General features: G+C 35.4%; 2 protein-coding genes across 3 annotated transcripts in view; one reads left to right on the top strand and one right to left on the bottom strand.

Moving 5' to 3' along the window:
- SPAG16 (sperm associated antigen 16) overlaps positions 1-27721 on the top strand; it is a 1249495-nt gene that overhangs the window by 160805 nt on the left and 1060969 nt on the right. The window lies entirely within an intron of this gene.
- On the bottom strand, positions 25224-26315 carry LOC118848133 (transcription initiation factor TFIID subunit 13-like). The gene has a single exon (XM_036756893.1). It carries the CDS (start codon positions 26249-26251, stop codon positions 25877-25879), a length of 375 nt encoding a protein of 124 aa, XP_036612788.1. The 5' UTR covers positions 26252-26315; the 3' UTR covers positions 25224-25876.

The following is a 27721-nucleotide window of genomic DNA, read 5'->3' as shown; positions in this document are numbered from 1 at the left end:
AACACTACTATTAGGCATGGTTCCAAGGCAGACAAGGAGAGAGGGAAAGAATGCATCGGTGCCAAAATATTTATAGCAACACTACACTTTGTGTTGAAGCAAGGAATTGAAAACAAAAGTAATTCTCATCAATTGGGGAATGACTGAACAAATTGTGGTATATGAATGTAATGGCATTTTATTGTACCATAAAAATGTACGATACCAGCATGAAAGATTTGGATAAACGTGGGGACGCTTGTCTGAAGTGATGTGGATATAAATGAACAAAAGTAAGAGAACGATATTGTGATGACCAAAACAATAATAATAATTCTGTGAGGGCAAATAATTTTGAAAGACCTCAGAACTTTGACCAAGACAGTGAATTGTCATGACTTCAAAAGACTGATGATGAAACATGCCTCTCATTTTTTGGCAGAAATAAAGAAACAGACATTCCTTCTAAGATTTGGTTGGTTTATTTTGCTTGATTATATCTGTATTTTATAAGGGAAGGTTTCTACTGCTGATTGGGGGAAAAGTGGATTAGTGCTTAGTTATATTAAAAAAAAGTATAAACATTAAAAACTACATATATATGTAGAACTATATTAAATTCAGTATTCTTGTTCTGTAGACTTCTCATGCATTCCTTCAACATTATTGGATTTTTTTATTGTTTTATTTCATTATTTGACCATTTCTGCATCATTGCATTCAACTTCTGGCATTTTTAATGAACAGGGATTTAAATATATTTCTAATCATACACATTTATTATATGTAATATATAACATTTATAGATTTGAATATTATATAATTATATTAATTTAAATATATTAACAAGTACATATTTAACCCAGTACATTGAAACATGCCAATTTCAAAGTATGCCAATTTCAAAAACATACTATTAAGACTTTTAAACAAGATTCATAGCTGAACATTAAAAGAAAAAAGTACAAGTATTTTAATTCTCCTATCTAATATAGGGATCATTAAATAAACGACACCTTCTAGTTCACAAGTGTGCCAGAGTAGTACCAGAATTATAACCAATGCCTTGAACCATTAGAATACATTCCAAAATTCCTTGCTAATGGGATTTGGTTTGTATAGTAAAAGGTGTTATTTATTGTGAGGTGAAGTTATTATGTATTATTAGGCAAATATGTTATTAGAACATTTTTGCCTTTGTGGTTTTTGTAAAAAATGGACAATATCACAAGATTTTCCATTCAGATTTTCATTAGAATTAGTATCCTAAAAGAAAATTGAATTGTTATGGCATTAGGAGGTTCATGGTAACCCCATCACTAATAGAAATAATCATTTCTATTGATAGTGAATTTGAAGTGAAACAGTGGTTGCAGTAATTTAGAGCACAAGAGGTAAAGTCTTTTTATGTATTTGGTTTCACTTGGAGCAATTGATTGCAATACCAATTGATAAAATTGGTTATTGATTGCACACATCTTGCAGATAGTTTTCAAACATAATCAAAAAGGCTTTGAACATCAGTTTTAGCCTTCTTTTCATCCTCTTATGCTTGGGACTGATTCCTAGTTTTCCTTTGCTATATCCATTTTGTTTACATGACCACACCATTTGAGCTGTTTTTCTTCAGGTACTTAGATTTTGTGAGAGTTTTGCCTTTGTTGGGTTGAAATATCCCATAATCATATATGACGTTGGTATTGACACTTTGAAGTTGGTGACATTATTGCTGTATGTAAAATAGTATTGATTTTGCAGGACCATGAATTGAGGATAGTGATGAAAGCTTTTGATGCAGGGAAAATGCCAATAACCCTTCATATTCACATCTGTCTTTGAGAAGACTTAACTTAGAGACAATAGTGGCTAACTGGATGTGTTTTTGAAGTTAGACTACTTAATTAAAACAAATGGGAAACTATGTCTCTGAATTTGCCTTCAGTAGTTTAGAGGTCTGGTGATAGTAAACAAGGGACCGATTCTGTACTGATAACATGATCAGGAGTTGTTTCTATAACAATTATATCATGACGTACTCTAATTTTTCAAGTTTGTGGCAGGTTGTGTAAATGGTATTCATTTTCATCAGACATTTTATGTAAGTTTGTGGTTGAACCTATAAGCATAATAGATAAGTGGACCTTACCTTTCTAAGCAAGTACTTTGAAACATATGATTTACTTTTCAGACATTTCCTAATTTTATTTATTGAATTAAATTATATCACAATGACCTGAAGGTGAAAAGTTAGTACCGAGGTACAGTAGTAGCTTAGTTGTTTGGTGGGAGCAAAGTCTTTAGGTCAAGTGGATGATTTGTATGTTATAGTTATGAGTTGTAAACTTGATTGATTACAATGCATAGTTCATTATTGGTAGGTTAAATGATTAGTAACAGTGATAATAGCAAGAATAATGAAGTGTCACATCCTTTGACTGACTAATGTTGACACATTCTATAAATGTTTCTGGGGAAAGTTGACCAAAATATTTCTTCACATCATAAAGACACTTCATAAATGTCCCTGATAGATTCACTATGACTTATTAAACTTTCCACTGAAATCTGTAATATACGATTAGCATTAAGGTCATAAACAAGGAAGACAAAGATACAAAACAGCTTTATCACAGCTATGGATGACAAATCTTGTCTCTACATGATTCTCAGTGCTTCCCTACAATATAAAAAAGACATATTTAAATGTTTGTACTTTCTGAATGAGATGTAAGTTCTGTCTTTTGGGTGATAGATTCTATAGCTGCATTTTTTACTCTCCCTCCCTTTCTTTCTCTTACCTGTATCTCTCTTTTTTGGTCAATACCTATGATTTCCCAGTGAAGAAGCTCTCTCTTCTAATTCACACTAACAACTCTTCTGCAATATTTTGTCTTAAAAGAGTTACTTGGGAGCGCTGAGAGTTTAAGTAAGTGACTTTTTCAAGGTCATATGATCAGTGTTTGTCCCAGGCTGGATCATCAGATCATGAGGTCCTAGATCCAGTGCTAGAAGGATCTGGTGAATCCATCTAGCCCAACCTCTTCATTTTATATTTGAAACAATTGAAATGGAGAGACTAAATGACTTGCCCATGGTCACACTGGTAGCAAGCCTCAGAGGTGAACTCTGAACCGTGATCCTCTCTGTCTTTAGTTAATGTACTTTCTATTATTCCATAATGCTTTGTATCTAGATCTTCCAGATTCAGAAGCTGATTATGTGTAATACATTATCTTTTTGCCTTTCTGCTATTACCAATGGATTTTAATTAATTTTCATGCACAAGTCATAATTTTTGAAATGTATGAAAACCTATTTTTTTCTTCAGACTTGATACGTAACTCAACAATATTCAAAATGAGTTTCAATTTATTCGTTTTTGTCTCTGTGTTTACATTTGTACAGCAAAGGCTCTGCTTACATGAGTAGCAGCCATGGGAGTTTGAACATTTTTTCCTTGGACCTTAGAGAATCTTTGCCATTCTCAAAACTCACTGAAACCTCCCTGTGCTTTTACAAAAAGTAGGCAATTCTAAAGCCAATACCAGGCCAGACTTAGTGTTGGGATCTTTGCAAGTTTACCAAAGAAATCTAGAGACTGCTCAGGATCCCAGCCCTTGGGCTACCATAGGAATAGCAGCCATTTGGGCTGGCGAGATATTTGTTTAGATGCAGGCGATTTGGGGGCATTGCTACGTCATACTTCTTATTGTCTAGCAGTGCTTAGCTTATTTGCAAAATGTATCATCCAATAATTTTCTGTTATGGCAACCTATATAATTGTACATGGTTACAGAATTACAGAATTTGAGAGTTGGAAGGGACCTATGTATCTGTCTAGTCTGAACTATACATAGAAAGAAAAGCTGCCCTAACAATTCACAGAAGTTTTTTCAATTTTTTGCTTAAAGATCTGTGAGGAGAGGAAAGCCACCATCATTTGAAGATACATGTTCTACTTTTGAACAACTCTAATTGTTAGGAAGTTTTTCCTGACTTTAAGCCTATTTAATTATATAAATGATTAAAATTTATTATTTAGATGAATTACAGATCAAATATTATAACTTTGTTCATTATGATGTAGGCGTTATGACTTTAATGAGTTGGAAATATTTTTAAATTTGGTATTTATTTAACTTCCTCCCTGATCTCCAGTTGTACATTTTCGTGCTTAATGCCATCATTATTCCTAGCAAATTAAATTTTGAAATGTCTGCATTTTTTTTCTCATGAGGGAGCTGGTACATAGTTTATTCCTTTGAAATTCAGGAACTCAGCACATTGTTTCATTTACATGATTATGTTTAAGAAAACATAAAAGTAATTTCTATATGATAAATTTTGTGCACTCTTTGAAATTACTTTTGGGAAAAATAGTTTTGGGGAATATAGTGTAAGAACATCCAAAAACATAATGTAGCTGAAAAAAAGAGAAGCAAAGTAAAATTAACATTTTCATGTTCCTGCGTCAAGATTAAGAAACTTCTCAAATGTGGGGGTCCTCTTTTTCGTTTATTTATGCAAATTTTTCTTGCGTGATATTCAGAGTCTTAGGGCTTTCTGTACAAGGACAAAGACCTCATCTTTTGATAGAACTTTAAACCATATGATTAACTTTAATGTCAATGAAATAAGAGTAGACAGCTTAGAGAAAGGATTGAATTTTTCTGGGCTGGAATAAATCTCAAATGCCAGCTCTTTTGAAATATGGAAGAAAAACCTAATACAATTTGCTAAGCTAGTTTGGGAGAAATACCATTGTTTTCAGGTGTTGGAGCTATAGTAAAATAAAATCAATTACTTAGTGTCTTGCTGAGCTACAGACCTGTATTTGGATGGCATTTTTCGTATTAGAAAAGCAAAGGTTAATTTAAGAAAATAAATTATTAAACTCTTGGACTGAGAAGATTTTTATGTAGTTATTTTTGTTGTCTTATTTTTCTTATCAACTCTGAAACACTCTGGCTAACATTGTAGCTACATACAATAAACCTTTCTGAATAGGTTTTCTTCATTTTACTTCTTCATCTAGATATATCTATTCCTTCCTAGCATTACAATACATTGTAAATTTAAATTTTTCTAGTACCAAGTTAAAATCATTCCAGTCCATTCTTTTCAAGTGTTAACAGTATTCTATTTCCTCTGGAGTTTCATTTTCATTCCACTGTCTTCTTTGATAGATACAAAGCAATGGGTTGAAGAGATGTAATATAGGGGAGCCACTTTCCTGCAAATAATGGTAATAACATTTTGTGCTTTATTGTCCCTTAAAAGATTTGCACATATAAAACTTTGATTTTGAGTTATTTAGATTATCAAGCAGACTTAGTAAAATGTTTCTAGATATATAAATTGAGAAGTAAAGGAGGAAATGTTTTCTTTAGAAAAATGGATAAAATGCATATACATGATTTAGAAGTTTTGATTATGTAATAGCCTAAATATCATGTATGATAATATTTAACAGTACACTGTGGGAGCAATCATATGAAATTTTAGCATCACTTAACAATTGTATGATATATAACAATGGGAAAGAGAATACAACTGAAAAAAACCCAAACTAAATGTTTAAAAATTAATAAGTAACATAAGAATGCACTCACCATACTATTAAATATAGGAAGTACATAATAGGTGTGTTTGACTTTAAAAACATAATATTCAGATAAATGGGCAAATGATTATTTGATCTACAAAAATAACTCAACTGAAGATTTTTAAAGTAATGTCACCCAGTTGCATGTAGAGTATAATTTCATTTACATAAAGTTGATTTAGGTATATTTAGGATTATACCTATTCCAGAAATTGTCATATACCAAAATTCTACTGTTGTGTTAATAATAAACATTTATGCAGAACTTTAAAATTTGTTAAAATACTTTACTTACATTATCTCATTTGAGCCTCACAACAACCTGATAAATAGGTAACCTCATTTTACATAAGAGAAAACTGAGGCTAGGTTGGATCATTTTCCAGTACTATTTAACATGTAATTATATTTGCGGCTTACATGTTGGGGAAGTGTTTCACATGTAGCTATTATTAGTAATTATTTGATTTTCTCCATACAGTTCTTGATGCTTGGATACTTTTCAGTAGAAAGCATTTTAAATGATTTTGTTATCTTTGATATTCATAAAGGAAACAGATTGAAATGGTAAAAATAAAGAAGCCAATTTTCTAAAAGTTGCAAACTGATGCTACATTTTTGACCACTAGTGCAGTCGTGAAACTTTGTTAAGAGTTGTCTTCTTTATAATGTATGAACCATGATAGTAGAACTTAATTCAAGAAACAGATAGCTGGGAAAACAGACTGCCTCTATTTTAAGCCCAAATGAACACCTACTTGCCAATAGCAAGATAGTTCTTCCATTCTGCTGAGAGAAATAACATTTCAATTGTTTTTATTTATTTTTTGAAAGTGATTTTAAAAACTATATTCTCTAAATCCCACATAATATGATTTACATTCTTTTGTGGTACAAAAGGAGGAAAAAAAACTGGAAGGTTTTTTTTTTTGGAAAATGAAAGTCTAACCAATACACAAAGGTTCAAATTAAAAATTTATGGACCAGTAAGCAAAGACTGATCAGAAGGAAATTAATTCCCTCACAGAAAAGATTTGAATTGCTGAAATAGAATATTCTAGCATACTTAATTTTTTGGACAATCCCCAGAAGAATTAACTTTTAGTTTATTTTTACTTGGTTTTTCATTTTTATGATATACCTTTAAATTTCCATGTTTAGTATCAAGGATATAACAATTATGAAAATAAAGTGTAGATTTTTAAAAAGATGTTTTTCAATAGTCAGTATTATACAGTACACGAGGCCTATCCTTATGTCCCTGCTGTTAGTCCTTTCCCTCTCAAATAATCTTATATTTATTTATATTTACATTTATTCTTGTTTTACTTACTGTCTCCCATTACAGGATGTATCCATGAGGGCAGGGATGGCTTCATTTTTGTAATTTTATTTTCAAGGCCTGGTACATATTTGTTGTTGTTTACTTTTTCTCAGTAGTATCCAACTCTTCATAACCTTTTTGGGGGTTTTCTTGGCAAAGATACTGGAGTGGTTTGTCATTTCCTTCTCCAGCTTGTTTTATAGATGAGAAAAAATGAGGCAAACAAGGTTAAGTGACTTGCCCAGGGTCACACAAATAGTAGGTGCTGGATAAATATAAATGCTTGTTGATTGACTGATCTGATGGAAAATGTTGATAAGATTATAATTATAAATATGTCTTCTCACCAAAGGAGGTTTCGCTTCTGCTCTTATTTGCATATTCTACAGTCCATTCTTTGTTTTCAAACTCTTGTATTCAATCAATGAACATTTATTAAGTGTGTAGTTAGTGCTAGGAACTGTGCTGAGCACTAGAAGGGAACAGTCATAGCATCTCAAGTCTCACAGTTTGGCATATTAGAGAGTAATGAACCAAGGCTCAGAAGACCTGACTTCAAATCTCATGCCTAATACTACTTCTGTGGTGACAGTGAAGTTAACTATTCTCTCTCAGCCTCAGCAATGCCCATCTTACAGGGTTTTTGTGTAGCACAAATGACATAATTTAAGTGCCATGCAAACTTTGAAGTGCCTTGTAAACATTATTTTGTAAGTCGTAAAATGCTATACTAATATAGGATAATATTATTGTGGTAGAATATTTAGATAACTTTCAATTGTGATAAAGGAAGATGCTATGTGGATATTTGCATATGTATATACATACATATATACACATACATTTCAATGTTGGCAATGGCAACAATAGATTTTGCCAGCAGGGGAGCCTCAACCAAAGAGGCTCCCGCAAGGGCACCACAAATGAACAGTATAAAAGGTTTACATAGGATTTGAGAAGGGAGAAACAGGATAGGAGTCAAGGCAAAAGTTAATTGGTTGAGGTGCCTGTTGAGGTGCTTTCGGATGATCTAGTGCAATAACCCTTTTACTTAGTTTTGGGGTTGGGGTTTTTTACATAATTGGATGTGGGATGGGACTAGTCTGTTTCTGAGAAGAATTTGCCCAACAATACCATGGTACATCCTATTTTGGGTTTCAATGCAAGCACTAATGGGAGAGTGTGGATATATAGATACGTATGTCAACAAATTTAAGTGATTCTCAAAATGGAATAACTTTGGATACACACACATAGATATCCATTTATATATATATACCTATCAATATATGTATATACGTATATATATATACATATGTGTACATGTATGTGTGTGTGCATGTTACCTTGGGCAAGTCACCTGTAAAATGAGCTGGAGGGGGAAATAGCAAACCACTCCGCTATCTTTGCCAAGAAAAACCCAAATGCAGTCACCGATAGTCAGGCATGACTGAAACAAGTCAACAATACGCTGATGATAGACATGAATGGCACGAGGAGGACAAGATGCACCAGATGCTATTAGTTTCTGAGAGTGTTCTATTCAAAAACATATAAATCTACAATATTGGTAGTTTGGGGAAGCTCTCATTTTTAGGTCTCCCTTCACCGATGATGGTCACAACCTATTACTTAATAGTAAGTTCTAGAGAGCTGTGTAAGTCAAGTAAAGGCTAAATGATTTGGTGAGGCTCACATATCTTTGAACTCTAGTGTTTGCTTGAAGAACTCCAGTGAGGAGAATCTTCTATCACTTGAAATAGCTAATTCCAGTTTTTGGACATTTCAAGGAAAATTGTTATTACATCAAGTATAAGTCTCCTTTTCTTCAACTTCTACCCATTGCTCAAAGTTTTCCCTCTGGGGTCAAGCAGAAAAGTTTGATCTTTCTTTGAGCCTTTCAGATACTTGAAGATAGCTATTATTTACCCCTAAGTCTTTTCTCCTCCAGGTTGGACATCCTCACTTTATTCAAACAACCCTGGTAGGTCTTCAGTTTCCTCACTATCCAGACTGTCTGACACTGCATACTTTAAAGTTCACCAATGCCCTTTCTAAAATAAGGTGCCAGGAATTAAAAGCAAATACTCCAGACACTATCTGGATGCATCTATCACCTCTCTGGCAATAGATACTTTTCCTCTTGTCATGGATGATAGGCCAGGTATGGTGGCACATGTCTGAAATCCCTGCTGGTGGATCACTTGAACTCTGAAAGTTCTGAGTCCTGCATGCCAGGAGTTCACAGTGCCTGGAACATAGTAGGTGCTTAATAAATGTTTATTGATTAATTCATTAATTGTGTAGACCACTGAGATGCAAATTACTTGCCTGTCAGGATCATAAAGCCTCAGTTTCTTTTCAAATGTGACCAATAATACTTTCCCTACCTACCTCATAGATTTGTCTTAATGAATGGGCTTTATAAAATGTAAAGTGCTGCACAGTTATAATTTGCCATGGTTGCTGTTATTGTTAAGATAATTTGTCTAGATTTTTCAGCAAGGTGATATAGCTAATAAATAATTGTATTTTCTGGCATATCTTAAATATAAAGGTATCCTCATGTCAAATAATGTTCCTTTGTCTTGACAATTTGTTAATTTTTGTGAAATCATCAATAATAGACTTCTTACTGATAATACAATTCGCTATTTTAGAAATTATAATGGCTTTTTGGGACCATTTAGATTCAACTTGCTCTTTGAGCCATCTCTGAGACTTCCCCTAAATATCAGACCATGTTATGTGAGTTCATTTCTAAATTTTCTAGGGTAAAATATGGTCCTTGAAAACTGACTCCTTCCTTATTGAAGGGCTTTAATTTTTAGTCAGCAGCACTAAGACTTCTTTTTCATCTGATTCCATGACTATAGACACTGATTGAGAAATGAGAGTTTAGTGATATCACATCTGAGCATAGGTACAAATATCTTTTAGGAACTGCTGGTGAAGTAAGTCCTTTTGATTGAATATATTCTGTAGCTAGTAAAGGAGCCATATTGGAATATTTTTCTTAGGAATAGAGATTTTAAACACATATACTTGTTATGTGCCTGTTTTAGGCATCTATTGTATATCGGGGACTATAGTAGATGTGGGAAAGTGTAAAGGGTCTTAAGGGTCAAGTTAAGTAAGGAATTTGCATTTTATCCTTTGAAAAATAAGGAGTCAATACAAATTTTAAAGCAAGGGAGTGACATGGTCAGTGCAGTGGGTTAGAAAGAATCTGTTTCTGGCAATTTTATTGAAGCTGGAGTAGAGGAAGGAAGGCTGGGTGCAGGCAGAATAGAAATGAGGTTGCCATAGAATAGTCAAAGGAGAGACAACTACTCAGCTACTATAGTGGATGTGGATCCAGAGGAAGGGTTGCAATATCTTGGAGGAAAATTAAACAATACTGCACAACTGATTGGATTGGGAGATAATGGACAAGGAGGAATCAAGGTGGCTCCATCTTGAAGGATAGTGGTCCTATCAAAAGAAACAGAAGAATGTTGAGGAAGAACCCTTTTGGGCTAGTTTGGGACCTATTGAATTTGAGGAGCAGGTGGGACATCCAAGTGGCTCTTGGAATTGTGGAACTACAACCCAGATGAGAAATTTAACTTAGAAACTAGACTTAGGAATCATCTTGAAATAGATAACCATTGAACTCATGAGTGTAGATGAGATTGTTAAGGGAGGGAGCATAGAGAGGATGGAATGGGGCTGGGGAGACAGTCCTGGATGTAGAAAGAGGAAGATGAAGCAGTTAAGGATTATACTTATTTACGTAATTGAGTGCTTGTGGTAGGTGAAGGATATCAAAGAATAGTTCTAGCCACACTCACGTTAAGCTGATGGTAAGATTTCTGGAATTTTATACAAGCCGTGTGGATGTGCTTGCCCAGGAAGAGTCCATGAAGACAATCACATCACTGCCATCTTCAGAGTTGCTTGTCTTTGGTCCATGAAAGTGAAGCTGCATATGTAACTGCTTCCAGAATTATGACTTTATCCAGACAATGGTGGCCCAGTTCTCAGATGGCCCACTGTTGCATGGTTTTTACCGTCATTCAAAGGGAACTGGATGTAGCCATATAGCATAGTGATGTCAAACTCAAATAGAAATTGGGACCATCAAGTTGTATGTAAGAATCCCTGTGAGCACATACTGACTTAGAAAACTCCTTATTAATAATACGTGTGTTTTATTGGGTTTACTTTAAACTAATTTAATAGTTCCCAATTACATTTTTTTTCTTTTTTTTATTTTTATTTTATTTTTTAAATTTATTTAACATATTTAGTTTTCAGCATTGATTTTCACAAGAGTTTGGATTACAAATTTTCTCCCCATTTCTACCCTCCCCCCCCCACTCCAAGATGGCATATACTCTGGTTGCCCTGTTCCCCAGTCAGTGCACCCCTCTGTCACCCCACTCCCCTCCCATCCCCTTTTCCCATCCTTTCTTGTAGGGCAAGATAAATTTTTACGCCCCATTGCCTGTGTATCTTACTTTCTTGTTGCATGCAAAACCATTTTTGTTTGTTTTTGAACATCTGTTTTTAAAACTTTGAGTTCCAAATTCTCTCCCCTCTTCCCTTCCCACCCACCCTCCCTACGAAGTCAAGCAATTCAACATAGGCCACATGTGTGTCATTATGTATAACCCTTCCACAATACTCATGTTGTGAAAGACTAACTATATTTTGCTCCTTCCCAACCCATCCCCCTTTATTGAATTTTCTCCTTTGACCCTGTCCCCTTTCGAAAGTGTTTGTTTTTGACTACCTCCACCCCCATCTGCCCTCCCCTCCATCATCCCCCCCACTTTTTTTTTATCTTCTTCCCTCTTCTTTCCTGTGGGGTAAGATTCCCAATTGGGTATGTATGGTATTCCCTCCTTAGGCCAAATCTGATGAGAGCAATGTTCACTCATTCCCCCCTCATCCGCCCTTTCCCCTCCTCCTACAGAACTGCTTCCTCTTGCCACCTTTATGGGAGATAATCCATCCCATTCTATCTCTCCTTATCTCCCTCTCTCAGCATGTTCCTCTCTCATCCCTTAATTTGATTTTATTTCTTTTAGATATCTTCCCTTCATCTTCAACTCACCCTGTGTCTGCTCTCTCCCTCTCTCCCTCTCTCTCTCTCTCTCTCTCTCTCTCTCTCTCTCTCTATATATATATATATATATATATACACATACATACACACATAGATATATACATACATACACATTCACCCATATATATACATAAACATATATGTATGCATATTCCCTTCAGCTACCCTAATACTGAGGTCTCATGAATCATACACATCATCTTTCCATGTAGGAATGTAAACAAAACAGTTCAACTTTAGTAAGTCCCTTGCAGTTTCTTTTTCTTGTTCTTTTTTTGATTACCTTTTCATGCTTCTCTTGATTCTTGTGTTTGAAAGTCAGATTTTCTAGTCAGCTCTGGTCTTTTCACTGAGAAAGCTTGAAAGTCCTCTATTTTATTAAAAATCCATATTTTGCCTTGGAGCATGATACTCAGTTTTGCTGGGTAGGTGATTCTTGGTTTTAATCCTGGCTCCATTGACCTCTGGAATATTGTATTCCAAGCCCTTTGATCTCTTAATGTAGAAGCTGCCAGATCTGTGGTTATTCTGATTATGTTTCCACAATACTCAAATTCTTTCTTTCTGGCTGCTTGCAATATTTTCTCCTTGATCTGAGAGCTCTGGAATTTGGCGACAATATTCCTAGGAGATTTCTTTTGGGGATCTATTTGAGGAGATGATCTGTGGATTTTTTCAATTTCTATTTTGCCCTGTGGCTCTTGAATATCAGGGCAATTCTCCTTGATAATTTCTTGAAAGATGATATCTAAGCTCTTTTTTTGATCGTGGCTTTCAGGTGGTCCAATAATTTTTAAATTATCTCTCCTGGATCTATTTTCCAGGTCAGTGGTTTTTCTAACGAGATATTTCACATTGCCTTCCATTTTTTTCGTTCCTTTGTTTCTGCTTCATAATATCTTGATTTCTCATAAAGTCACTAGCTTCCACTTTCTCCAATCAAATTTTTAAGGTAGTATTTTCTTCAGTGGTCCTTTGGACCTCCTTTTCCATTTGGCTAATCTGCCTTTCAAGGCATTCTTCTCCTCATTGGCTTTTTGGAGCTCTTTTGCCATTTGAGTTAGTCTGTTTTTTAAGGTGTTGTTTTCTTCAGTGTATTTTTCAGTATTTTTTTGGGTCTCCTTTAGCAAGTCATTGACTTGTTTTTCATGGTTTTCTCACATCCTTCTCATTTCTCTTCTCAATTTTTCCTCTACTTCTCTAACTTGCTTTTCCAAATCCTTTTTGAGCTCTTCCATGGCCTGGGACCAGTTCATGTTTTTCTTGGAGGCTGTTGGTGTAGGCTCTTGCACTTTATTGACTTCTTTAGGCTGTATGTTTTGGTCTTCTTTGTCAGCAAAGAAAGAATGCAAAGTCTGAGACTGAATCTTGGTGCGTTTTCGCTGCCTGGCCATATTCCCAGCCAACTAACATGACCTTTGAGTTTTTCAGTGGGGTATGACTGCTTGTAGACTAGAGAATTCTATGTTCCATGTTTGGGGGGGAGATGCCAGCTCTGCCATACCAGCACTGCTCCTTCCCCAACCCCCAACCCGGACTGGGCTTAGATCTTCAGCAGGCTGTTGCACTCCTGCTCTGATCTGCCACTTAATTCCTCCTACCAGGTGGGCCTGGAGCTGGAAGTAACAACAGCTGTAGCTGCCCCACCTCCGCTGCCCCCCGGGGCTGGAAACTGAACCGCAAACTCCTTCTACTCTCGCAGCTTTTCCCACTAACCTTCTCCTCAGTCTTTGGTGTTTGTGGGTTAAGGAGTCTGGTAACTGCCGCAGCTCACTGATTCAGGGCGCTAGGGCCCCCTCCGCCCGGCTTCTGGTCTGGATGATCCACGCTGTTCAGGCTGGGTTCTGCTCCACTCTGTTCCCAGCTCCCAGCTCCGTGTGGGATAGACCTCACCCAGAGACCATCCAGGTTGTCCTGGGCTGGAGCCCTGCTTCCCTCTGCTCTTTTGTGGGTTCTGCCGTTCTAGAATTGGTTCAGAGCCATTTTTTATAGGTTTTTGGAGGGACTCTGTATGAAGCTCACACTAGTTCCTGCTTACCAGCCGCCATCTTGGCCTCCCAATTACATTTTAATCTGCTTCAGAGGTGTGTTTGGTCTAGCCAATCCCTAGTCACTTTTGTGTACTACAGTCATGAACAAATTGACTAAACCTAACTATAAGGGATTGGTAGAATTTCTTTGGAGTCAGACTGTAGTCATGATATTCCTTAGTTACTGTAACTATCATTATCTGCATATATATTTCTTCCTTTATAAGAAGTAACCTGCATTATTGCTACCTTTTCTTATTTGCATTTTCATTTTATCGTGAAAACCCACTTATTCTCTACTCCAATTCAAAATTAAGCTTAGGTGCTGAGAACTTAAGAATCATCTTTTATATAGGAACTTATAATAACTCACATTTACATAACACTTTCTACTTTATAAATATTTCCTTAAAATCCATCTGCTTTAGTAGCACCAGAATTATTATCTACATTTTACAAATGGTGAAACAGTCATTAAAAAAATTAATGAGTTGTCCATACTCACAAGGTTAGTATGAAGTAGCGTGAGGGCTAGTACCCAGTTTTCTTGATTTCTAGTATAGTGTTCTTTCCACTATAATCTGCTACCTTTGCATGGGGTCCTTAACTTGAGGGTCCATAAATTTTTAAAAAAAATTTTTATAACAATAATATTATATTTTAGTATAATTGGTTTCCCTTCTAATCTTATGCATTTTATTTTATACGTTTAGTAATATTATTCAAAGAAGGGTTCCACGTTATTCACAAAACTGCCACAGGTACAGGACACAAAAAAGTTAAGATCTCTGCCTTTAGAAAGCTGTTACACTATTTGTTGTTCTATGTGAATAATCTTGATTCTTACAGATAACCAGTTGTAACACTGGAAATGGAAAATTTCCTTATATTACTAGATTGGTTGCAGAGGTTCCCAAAGTGGCAATACTGCCCCCTGGGGGTGTGCTGGGACCATCTGGGGGGTGGTAATAGCCTCTAGTGCTATTGGGGGGCATTGAATAAAAATAAGAAGGCGGTGGAAGCATAAAGAAAGAAGAGAATTTTGAAAAACTGTACCTGTTTCATCCATTGTGTAACAGAGTTAAAGTCATAGTGATTACATTATTTTCCAAATAAATGCACAAAATTCAGGTTATGACCATCAAGGCCACCAATAGGTCTTGACAAGCAAATGTTGGCAAGTGAGTGTCTTGTCCATTGTCTGGAAGTCCAGCATGCACCAGCAGGGATATGTGTGTGTAATGACTTGTTTACAATATGATACTATATGGATACATGATGCAATATTGCATCTTCAAAATTTCAATACAGGAAAAAATCCAAAATTTTACAATAAGTTATTAAATTTAAGATGCATCAGTTAAAAAATTTATATTTTTGAAATGATGCAAATTAAAAAAAACGTAAAAGAATTAAAGAAAGTAGATTTCCAGGGGGGCACTGAGTAATTTTTTTGGACATGGGGTAGTAGGCCAAATAAGTTTGGGAACCTCTGGTTTAGAGGATGGTCAGTCATAAAGTTTGGTGAATATAAGATATAACAATACATTAGACCTGCAAGTTTCACTTAAATCCACATACTGAGTCCTCCTTAATCCTAAAGGGGAGCCAAAGTTCCAAATTCAGTACAAATAAATAAATCATAATTTAGGTAGTGAAGTGCTACTGCCACAGGCTATTGCATTCCCCTCAAAAGACTACTGATAAGGCAGAATCCAAGCCCTGCCTACTGTTCTGAGGCAGTAAAACATTTTTTTGGAGGTGGTGTGGGAAGTGGTGCTATTATCCCAATATCCCAAATCATCCCCTCTCCCATTCATTAAAAAAGCAAGAAAAACAAAACCTGTTACAAATATCTATAGTTAAGCAAAACAAATTCTTGTATTAGTCATGTCCAAAATACTATGCTTCAGTCTGTAATCCCAATCTTTGGCCTCTTTCTCTGGAGGTGGCTAGCATGCTATCGTGAGTCCTCTGGAAGTGCGGTAGGTCATTTTGTTGGTCAGAGCTCCTAAGTCTTCACAATATAGTTGTCATTGTATAAAATTTTTTCTGGCTTCTTACTTCATTATTCAGCTGAAACTACTCTCTCCAGTGTAATTAATCATCTCCTAATTGCTGAATCTAATGGCTTTTCTCAATCTTCATAGTCCTTGACTCCTTTATAGCCTTTGGCCATACTAATCACCCTCTTTTCCTTGATACTCTCTTCTCTCTAGGTTTTTGGCACACTGCTCTCTCCTGGTACTCCTCCTTCCTAACTGATCACTCATTCTCTCCTTTGCTGGGTCTTCCTCCAGATCACACCCTCTAACCTCTGGTGTCCCACAGGGCTCTGTCCTGGGCCCTCTTCTTTTCTCCCTCTCTACTACTGCACTTAATAGTCTCATCAACTCCCATGCAATCAATTAGCATCTCTTTGCTTATGATTCTCAAGCCTACTTATCAAGCCCTGACCATCTCTGCTTTTGTACCTTCTGTTCCAAGATGTTAATTCTATTTTTTATATATTTCTTCCAAGGCTCTCATTTATTTTCCCATGTTTGCCTCTAACACCCTTAATATTGTTTAGAATTTTTTTTTTTGCTTTTCTAAAAACACACTCTTATTTTCACTTTTCCAGGAATTCTTGTAGGACTTATGTTCAACTTCTCCAAAGCTTCTTGAAACTTTGCTTATAGATACTTTAAAGTCATTTCCTTGTTCTATGAGCTTCCCTGTTGCCATAATAGTTCTTTATGGTGAGGAAATGAGGGCTGATTTGGGGCTGGTCCATCATAGGGAAATTGTTTTCTCTTTTAAAAATTGAGCAGGAAAATAAGGTTGAAGATGGTGAGTAGGGAAAAATCTGAAATTGTACCTGAATTTCACTTTTCCCATAAGTAGAGTTAATTGAAAGTTGTCTACATGCAACTTTGTCTGCATTACCCTGTGGTATGAACACTGCCTTGTCTCATTACAGATTTCCAAAAGGCTAGTGATTTAGTTAGTTTCCTTATTGAAGGTATTCAGAATTGCCTGAAGCAATTTCTCTCATAGTGCACTGCGATCAGACATAAATCTGTGGTGTTATAATTCAGTCATTCCATACTATTTGTATATATTATCAAAGCCAATAGGACAGCAATTCTACACCTTCCTTCTTTCCTCCTTCCCTTCTTTCTTCTTTCCCTTCTCCTTTTCTTTTTCTTTTCTTTTTTCTTCCTTCCTTTCTTCTTCCCTTCCCTCCATTCTTCATTCCATCCCTTCTTCTGTTCTTCCCTCATTTCTTCATTCTTTCCTTTTTCTTTTTCCTTTTTATTTCTTCCTTCTCTCTTTCTTCTTCCTCTTTTCCTTCCATTCCTCCTTGTGTCTCCCTAGTTTCTTCATTTCTTCCTTCCACCCCCTTTCTTTGTCTTTTTCCTTCCTTTCTCTCTCTTCCATCTTTCTCATTCCTTCTAGTTTTATTCCTCCTTTTCCTTCTTAATGTCTTTCATTCTCCCAGAGCTAGCAAATAGATATCAACATATTATTGGTTGGTTAAAATGAAAGAGATCTTTAATGCACAGGTGAACTTATAAGATTTAATTTTACTTTTCTATTAAACAAATAATTCAACGAACTTTTAAATTATGTAGTTAACTATTTTTTTACACAGCATCTGAAATATATATTATTTTTCCTTCCACTAACTATAAAATTGAAATGAAAATTCCATGAGTGAAAACTTACCTCAAAGAGTCTTATCAATATATCATAATAGCAGATAAACCATAAAGATTCATTAATTATGTAATGTAGGGTATTATGAAGAAAATTAATAGCAGTTTTATAACAGAGGGAAAGGTTTTATTTAGATGGACCATTTCTGCTCACTTAAATTAAAGAGTGCTTTAGTCCCATATCTTTCATCTAGACTCATTGAATAGATAAATATGGACAAAATTAGAAGTAATCATTTTATATGAATTTTTCTATGCATTTATTTCAAAAACACACTTTGCTCTCTGGAATTAGTAATTATCTTACCTGTATTTAATTTTCATATAATTCTCCTTAAAACACTGAACAATTAGGTCATAAGAATTTGGAGAAAATACATATATAATTTCTGCTGCTTAGCTACAGTACAAGCAATCTGTATAAACATATATTTATAAGTAAAATGTAATCAATAATGAATTTCTATATTAAAATCTTTAGTGTTCTACACAATATTTATTTTCTTATTTTGAGGTTATCTTGTGCCAAAAAGAAAAACAGAAAATAATAGACAGAGAGTTGGCTTGGAAAAAAAAGGATTAAGTCCTACTTATGACATATACCACCTGTGTCACTAGGCAAGTGGCATAGCAGCTCTTGGCACCAAGGAAACTCTTTAAGATGGTACATTTCATTAAATTAATTTATTTAATTTTAGTTTTCAACATTCACTTCCATAAGCTTTTGATTTTAAATTTTCTCTTTCCCCTCTCTCCTCCCCAAGACAGCCTGTAATCTGATAAGAGCTCTATATATACATGGATAGTACATTTCAGAGCTTATGCTGATTTCCTTTGTTAGCAGGAATTTTCTTATTAGATTCTCCCATACAAGTAAAATAACTTTGCTCCAAACATACCAATGATAAGATCAGAGGATCATAGTTTTAGGTTAGGCCTGTACAACCTGTGGCTTGCAGGCCACCAAAGAATTTTAGGCATCCCTCTACATTTTTCACCAGCTGCCTGAAATCCTTTGGCATTTTGCCAAAGTGGCCTGCCAGCCACAGGTTCTAGAGACCTGATTTAAATGGTCATACAGACTCTTGTAAACTTCTAATGAGAGAGAACCTTAATAATGTTATAATACTGCATTACCATTGTAATGCTTTCCTAAAGGAAAGCACTACTGTAAGTGGGAGGATTAGGGAAATAAAAATGATTATTAAAAGAAAACTTTGAAATAGAATAGTAATTTATTCTTACTTCATTGAAAAAGAAAATACATCCAGAAGTGTCCTATGCCAATGAAGTCACAGGCTCATGTTTATCATAAAAAAGTCAGTATAAGCTAGGGGTTTGCAGAAATGAAGTCTCTATTATAGAAACTGCTCTCTTCCAGTTTTAGTCTCTAGTAATCTACAGTATGAGTCAATTTATAAAACTGAACTGCTTTTGATATAGAAGTGCTAGAACAACATTAGCTATGATAATTGCTGTAATAACCCAGGTAATTCATTACCCTGCCTTTCTCAAATGGCATCACATTAGATTTTTTTTTTAACTATGATAGATGTTTGTCAGTTTGAAGGGTAAAAGTAATCTAGTCACTTACCAAGATCAATCAAATATGCAGTAATGCAAGTGTTTTTAATGTGTTTAGTCACAATGGTTGCTCTAAACTCACTTAATTTTGTTTAAACATTATGACTAGGAGTAAAATTAATTTTATTCAGTTAATAGCCAATACTACTATGACTAATAATAATTTAAGGTTTTTTTTCACAACACTTGAATAATGCAAGTATTACACCCATTTTATAAATTAATTTATTTTTAGTTGCAACATTCACTTCCACAAGATTTTGAATTTCAAATTTTCTCCCCCTTCCTCTTTTCCCTCCTCCCCAATCTGCTATAGACTCTACTTATGTATTCATATTAAAAATATTTTTACGTTAGTTATGATGTAAAAAAGAATTAGAACTAACAAGAGGAACCATGTGAAAGAAGAAACAAAACAACCAAAGAAAAGGAAAGCAAATAGTATGCTTCCATCTATTTTCAGACTCCAAAGTTCTTTCTCTGGATGTGGATAGCATTTTCCATTTTGAGTCTTTTGGAGTAATCTTATATCCTTGCATTGCTGAGAAGAGCTAAGTTTATCAAAGTCAGTCATTACACAGTATGACTATTACTCTGTATGATGTTCTCCTGGTTCTGCTCACTTCACTCAGCATCAGTTCATATATGTCTTTCCAGATTTTTCTGAAGTGTGTTTGCTCATCATTTCTTATAGTACAATAGTATTCCATTACATGGACATCCCCTCATTTTCCAATTCTTGGCCACTACAGAAAGAGCTATTATAAATGTTTTTGTACATATGGATCTTTTTCTCATGTTTACAATCTCTTTGGGATATAGACCTAGAAGTGGTATTGCTGGATCAAAGGGTATGCACAGTTTTATAGCCCTTTGGGCATAATTCCAAATTGTTCTCCAGAATGGTTGGATCAGTTCACAACTCCACCAACAATGAATTAGTGTTCCATTTTTGTCCACATCTTCTCCAGCTTTTATCATTTTCTGATTTTGTCATGTTAGCCAATCTGATAGTTGTGATGTGATACTTCAGAGTTTTGATTTGCATTTCTCTCAATAGTGACTTAGAGCATTTTTTCATGTGACCATCGATAGCTTTAATTTCTTCCTCTGAAAACTGCCTGTTCATATCCTTTGGCCATTTCTCAATTGCGGAATGATTTGTATTATAAATATGACCCAGTTCTCTATATATTTTAGAAATGAGACCTTTATCAGATACACTGGTTGTAAAAATTCTTTCCCAATTTTCCTCTTCCCTTCTAATCTTGTATAACCGTTTTATAAATGACAAAACTGAACTTTATAATAGTTGAGTGACTTATCCAAAATCAACTGCCTGGAAAATACTGGAGCTGGGATTTGAAACCTTGTATTATGAGCCTATGCCTAGCTCCATTTCCAGAGTTGCCTTATTTGCTAGTCACAGGAGATAATTTATATAACATTCATGACTATTTATAAATTTTTTTATTATAATATGGTGCTTTTCCTATTTTTGCATTGGTAAAGTTTATGTAATGTGGAAAATGTAGTCCTTTTGAATAAATCTCAGGTTATATATTTTCAATATCAATAAAATGCATTTTTGTCTTATTCCCTGTGATATTTTGTTAGGCAGGTAGCAAACATTTTTAAGTGCTTACTGTGTTCTAGGCATTGTGATAAGCATTGGATATTATGATTCTCTAATGGATCTGTGATTGCACTAACTTGGATACTTCCTCCCTTGGTGAACAGCCTCTACATAGATTCTCATGCCATGCAATTCTTGCCCATATCCTTTGTCCTTCTCTACATTTCCTATTTCTTTCCTCAATAAAGACACATGAATAGAAAATAATGAGAACTGGGCAAATGAAATAAGCAAGTTGACAAGCAGAAGATGAATATTCTTTCTTTTTTGGCTTATTTGGTTTCAATATTGAGTGAAAATGAAGTATAATCATTAAATTATAAAATTTTAGCACTATAGTGAGTCAAAAAATCATATAGCATCTCCCCTGCATTTTAAAGTGGAATCATCTGAGGACAACAAATTACATGGTGAGACAGGAACTTGCATCTTTTATTCCAAATATGGAAATGAATTGATTCTGATTAATTACATCTACTGCCTTTAGAATAAAAAAAATTAGACATAGCATATCTGAATATAACATACATTTTTGTATGAGATGCTGTATGAGATGCCATTTTCATCATGTCTATATTAAAAAACAATGTATATGTATGAAAATACATAATAAAATTAGATAGATTTTAATATTTATTGTTTGGATTGTACAGTCCAATATGGTTAGGATTAGTGAGAATTACAAAATTAAGGCTTTGAATTCTGTAACAAGAAACCTGAAGGGACTATCCAAATTCTTTCTCTTCAATAAATATTGCTTAACGTGAGTTAACAATGTCCCATAATGACTCATTTAGATTGAAATATATAGGCCACAGGCTCAAAGATTCCCATTATGTGAGTAATACGTAATGTGTCATATAACGCCTTAAAACTAGACTGATAAGCTGGAGGGATTCCAAAGAAAGACATGTAGGATGGTAAAGAGCTTTTTTGTCCTGTCTTATGAGGACCCATTGAAAGAATCGGGCATTTTTACCACAGAGAAGATAGGATTCAGGGAGTACATAGAAGAGTAGGTAAAAAAAGGCCATTCTCTGCCTCATTTCTTACCTAGCCTTAATCACTGAAAGTGAATTGTCTCAGTCAAACTGAGACCTGGGAGAGACCTTCGCTTAAAAAGGCCAAGGTCTCCCATTGCATCTGGGGCTATCTCCACTTGGCCTGATCTATATCTTGCCCTTGGACCCAGTTTGCTTTAGAGGAGAAAGTGAGGCTGGTGATTTTGCACAGCCCTTCCTCACTTAAATCCAGTTCGCTTTGCATGTCATGGCATCACCCACCTGATGTCATGGTCCTCTTCTAGAATGAAGGACCAACAACAACAACAAAAGTAGCAACAACCACTGGGGGGCTGCCATGTACAGGAAGTGCCCTGAAGGACTGGTTTAGTCTTGATGGTAGGGAACACTTCCTAACAATTAGAGCTGTCCCCAAGTGGAAAAGGATGCCTCAAGAATTGATGGTTTTTTCTTGCTTGAAAGGTCTTCAAGCAGGAAACAGATGACTACTTGATAGGTATGTTGTAGCAAGGAGTCCCTTTGGTTATGGGTTGGAATAGATGACCACTGAAGTCCCTTCCAATTCTCAGATTCTGTAAATTCCTTTTTCCATATGTTCTTTTGTTTTTTTCCAGAATCAAAATTATTTTAGCCATGATTTGGAAGAAGGTATAGATAGGATGTTTGTGAAATATAATATTACATGAAGCTTTGAGAAAGCTAATACACATGATGAAAGATTCCAGATCCAAAAACATCTTTAAAGAACTATTTGCCAAATAAGAATCATGAAATTAACAGGGACATTGATTCACAAGGCCTACCTCACAAGAATGGAAAAACATGGTGATATGTTGCAACAGTAAGGCTAAATTTATGACCTCAGGGATGACCATGACCAGGCCTGTATGGTTGGGAATCCTGAAGTATGAAAAACTGTAGGTAGAAGTATAACATTTATTTAGACACCAGAGGATCAGACCCCAAGACCAATAACTCCAATTTGATATAGCAGTAATTATACTCCAAAACCAGTAAGCCCACCCCAACGTAGCAACAAGGAAATTATAACACAGTCATTATGATGTCGTTATATAAAGTCATTATAACTAAGTCATTCTGTAACCTTCCCCCCTGCTGGGGCCTCTCCCAAACACTCACGAATTCTGTCTGCTTTCCTGTGTTCTCTCTCCTTTCAGTTCTCTGGTCTCCACAGTTCCCTGGTTTCCAATCTCTGCTCCGCACTCTTTCTGCAACTCTACTGTCTCAGAGTTCTTACTTTTTCTCCTTGGGCTGGATTCTGGATTCTCCATTTTGACTTCAGACTTCTGAATTCCCAGTTCTCAGTGGCTACCTTCTGGTTCTATATACTCTTTTGTTTCAGCATTCTGGCTAGCTGCTGTTGTGGGGGTGAAAGACCAACACAAGCCCAACAACAAGCATGCTACCAGCATGTTGCAAAAGCCCAGGTTCTTTTGATCTGCTTTAGTAAGGAAAGCAATGTTAAGGGGGTTGACAAGTTTACTTTAATCTAGCATACAAATACCATTCACTTAGTTAAGGGAAAAAAGCCAGCACCCTGAACTTTGGAGCAAATACAAACAAATTACAAACATCAACAGACAGACCTTGTCTGTTTCAAATCCCAATACATAGTTACCAGAGTTTAACAAAGTCCCAGCATCTGGGTTTACAAGCTGGAGGGCTCTTAGCTACAGCTGCCCAGAGTCTCCATATCAGCATGCCACCAAGAGTGAGAACCCTAAGCAAATGGCTCTGCCTTCCCTTTTTTATACAGTTTCAGACGTCATCAAACATCATCTGAGTGACCAGAACTTAGGCTCCTATGATTGGTTCTGGAGTTAGCACCTCCCCTTAGGACCCTGGGAGCTTCCCACCCACATAGGCTTAGCACCTAGTAATAATTAGGGGTTTAGGGCAAACTTAGGGGCAAAGATCTAATCAGGCCTCCCTTAGTTAGCCCCACCTGGGGCCCCACCTTAGTTAGCAATTCACACCCACATAGGTTTAGCACCTAATAGGGGTTTGGGTCTGGGGCTTAGCACTTAGTAAGACTCAAAGACACTTAATCATTTTAAAACAGTAAGAAAGCCCCAACTTAATTGATATTACATTAGGGCCTGAGGACTTCACACCCAATCAACAAAATGGTGTGGGCCTGAGGCTTAGTATCTACTTAGCAAAAGGGTGTGGGAAAGATCTTTAATCACTGATTGGCTTCACAAAGGTTAAGGCCTGCCTCTAATCAGGCCTCCTTTAACTGGCCCCACCTGAGTCCTATTGAATGGGCAGGAAAGTTCTTTAATCACATTTTCACCACATGTCAAATCTAGTGAAAAAATATCTGAGGATCTTAGTTAACTGCAAGTTTAATGTATGCAGGTTCAGTATGACTTTGGCATCTAAGAGAGTTAAAGTTATCCTAGCTACCCTTAAAGAAGCTGCATATCCAGAACAGGACAAGTGATTGATCTCCTATTCTCTTCCATGGACACGCCACTTTTAGCTTTGGGTACTGCATTTTAGGAAAGTCGTAGATGAACCTGGGGTCTTTCCAGAGGAGAGGTGCCTAGGAGGCAAGAGGGTTGGAGAATATGACATAGCAGGACCTTTTGAAGGAACTGGGAATATTGATTTAGCTTAGAAAAGATTTAGAGGAATCATGATAGTTATTTTTTTTTTAATTTTCATGGATGATTTTATTCTTAATACAAAAAATTAGGATAGCAGAATATTCCAAGTATTGATTTATATTGTTCACAACCAGCACATAAAAGTGTAGTTTCACACAAAAAGGATTTTTCAGTGATTCCGTCAACTGTTTTTTCAATTCTAATAATATTAAACTCAATACAGTAATAATTTAATACATTATGGTTAAATATACACAAAACTTACATATCCTGAGCTACAATAGCAGCACCTACAGTCACATGTGTGTAGATGTTGGCAGATATTTCCACAAAGAACAAAGTAAATTGTTAAAACAAATTTTACAGTATTGCCATTTTTACTAAAATGCAGAGTGCCTGCATTTATACTCCTTTAAGTGTCTCAATTTAAATCCTTTCTGTGTAGATCAGTTCTAAAACTCAAACAATTAGTCTCGTAGGCCCAAAAGGTTTTTAATCAAAACCAATAAAAGCTCTTAAATTATCTTAAGTTTTCATGTGGAACTTTGAAAGGAAACAGGAACTTTCACTAAGAAAAAAATTGCTTTCGATATTCAATGAAAGAAAAGAAAACATACTTTTAAGAAATCTAAAAAAAGAGGAAAATGTTTTTGCAATAATCTTTATGCAAATAATATGGAACTCTTTTCCTTAAGTGAAACTAACACTTTAAGAATATAACCCAACACGGAGCATGGGACAATCCACAAAACCATCATCTTCTAAGAGATTGAAAGTAGCCATGAAATTAGTTTTACAAATTGCAAAACCAAAAAGGCTAATTTTTAGATTTCACATATCAAAATGCTATAATAGAAAACTTCAGGGGCAAAAAGGAGACCAGAATATACTTAGTTTAAATTGTCTTTGTCACCTCAAAAAGACAGGGTGATCTGCACAGTTTGCAGGATATTTTAGCTTCTTCCATGTTGTTAAAACCAATGAGTAATTTCAAGTATAACAAAGAGAGGCAAGCAATTCAATACCTAAATACCACTTTTAGAATCCACAAAATCAAAGTAAAGGCAGCAATGAAGTGTTGTTTCATTTCCCATTTATATGGTCAATTGGATCCATGTAATAAGGTAATTGTAAGAAGTACTTAAATTACATCAGGACCCTTCATTTTTGGCAAGGTGAAAAATACATAGTTCTAGTATACACACACTTGTCCTAAAAGATAGGGAAACTTTGGAGAACATAAAAGATGTCAGGATCCATAGTTCGCTTCATCAAAAGCTTTTCTAGCTCGTTTCAGTTCTTCATTCATAGTAAGCAAGTCTTTAACTCTGGCAAACTTCCTTGGGTCCTTTCGAATCAAGAAGACAATATCTTCAACCTGCACTCGACCTTGTCGTCCAATAGACTTTGCTTTGTGAGTCATCTCAGTGATGAACTCTATGACGAGGTCTTCCAGAATATCCACTGACTCAGTGTACGGATTTTGGTCATCGCCAAAGCCATACATCATACACCTTAATTCTTTAGAAAAAAGTCTTTTTCTTTTACCCTGTCCACCATCTGCTCCTCCTCCCACATCTTCATTAACTTCCTCAAAAGTGGGATCCTCCTCCTCATCAGCCATCCTGTCCCCGGCTCCAACCGTCAAAGACTCAGCTCTCGCTCGAGGGAGCCACAACCAAGCTTCCTCTTCCCTACTTCCCTTGATAGTTATTTTCTAGTTTTAAGTGGGAAAATGGAGAAGGATTGGATTTTTTTTTCTTCATCCAAGAAAGCAAAACTGGAAGTAATGGTCTAAAGTTGTGGAGAGACAACTTTTAGCTTGATATAAGGAAAAATTTCTTAACAATTAAAAGTTCTCCAGAAATGGAATTGAGGCCTTGAGATGTAGTGGATTTCCCCTCTTTGGAAGCTTTTAAGGAGTCAATGGGCAATGAATTTGTTGGGAGTGTTGTAGAATGAATTCTTAATTGGGTATAGGGTCAATTATATGCCCTTTGTAGTTCTTTTCTGCTTTTGCCTTCTGACTCTGTGAACTATTATTTTTAAAAGGAAACATGTTTTCCTTCTGATGAAAACTACCTGTATTACTTCTTTTTATATCTATGGCTGTGGAATGAAATTGACACCGTAGATAACCAGTAGCTTGACTTTTTTTCTTGGGCTTGTATTTTGAAACAGAATTTAGTAGTTTATCTCTCTCTCAAAAAAAATTAAGCACTCTTTTATAGGTGTAAACGGAGGCAAGGTAATGAGAGGCCAGAGTGGGAGGAGTCAAGGGCATTCATTTTACTCAGTTATTCATAACAGATAATTTTAATGTAAGAAAATTAATCACATGCTACATAAAATTTCTTTGTGCTCCTGAAAAGTTATGTAGAAAAACTTAAAATTGTATATTAACAACCCTGAATTTTCCCATCGACTTCCATTATCATTTCAGTAGTAAGATCTGAAGAAAAATGTTTTGACATCAGGCCATAATTAAAATCACACTTAAGAATCCTGAAATTCACTTCTAGGAACAGTCTGTCCCATCAACATACAGTCTTTTTGCATTAAATTTCTCCCATATAACCCCTGAAATAAAAGAAAACCATGTGATCTTTGTACAGTCCTTATAAGCAAATGCACATTCAATTAATTCCCATTTTCTTGGTAATATTCCTTATATAAAATGTTTAATAATTGAATCTTATGGATTTAAAAATAATGAAGCAGGAAGTTAAAACTCACACCCAACATGGTGATTTTTTTGGGGGGTGGGTTTAGTTTGTACTACCTACTTCAGGATTTTGAAGCCATTTTAGGTTTATTTTTTATCATAGCAAAATTATAATTTAGAATCCATGGTTGAAAAAGTGTGTAAAGCATAATGTGAGTATATGATATGTGACTGACATATCAGTTGGGTCCTAGCCCTTGACACAACAGATAGCAGTATAATTTTTGGGAAAGAAGAGATCTTTCACAAAATCTATCAAATTTGCCTCTTCCCCACTCCCCCCACCAAGAAAACCCTGGTAACATTAGTACTTGGTTCATTTTGCTTTCCTGAAGAGAACTCAATGTTTCCTTCAAGCACTCAGGCTAG

Source organism: Trichosurus vulpecula, chromosome 4, assembly GCF_011100635.1.
Source record: "Trichosurus vulpecula isolate mTriVul1 chromosome 4, mTriVul1.pri, whole genome shotgun sequence".
Classification (NCBI taxonomy): Eukaryota; Metazoa; Chordata; class Mammalia; order Diprotodontia; family Phalangeridae; genus Trichosurus; species Trichosurus vulpecula.
This window is presented reverse-complemented; position numbering and strand designations above follow the sequence as displayed.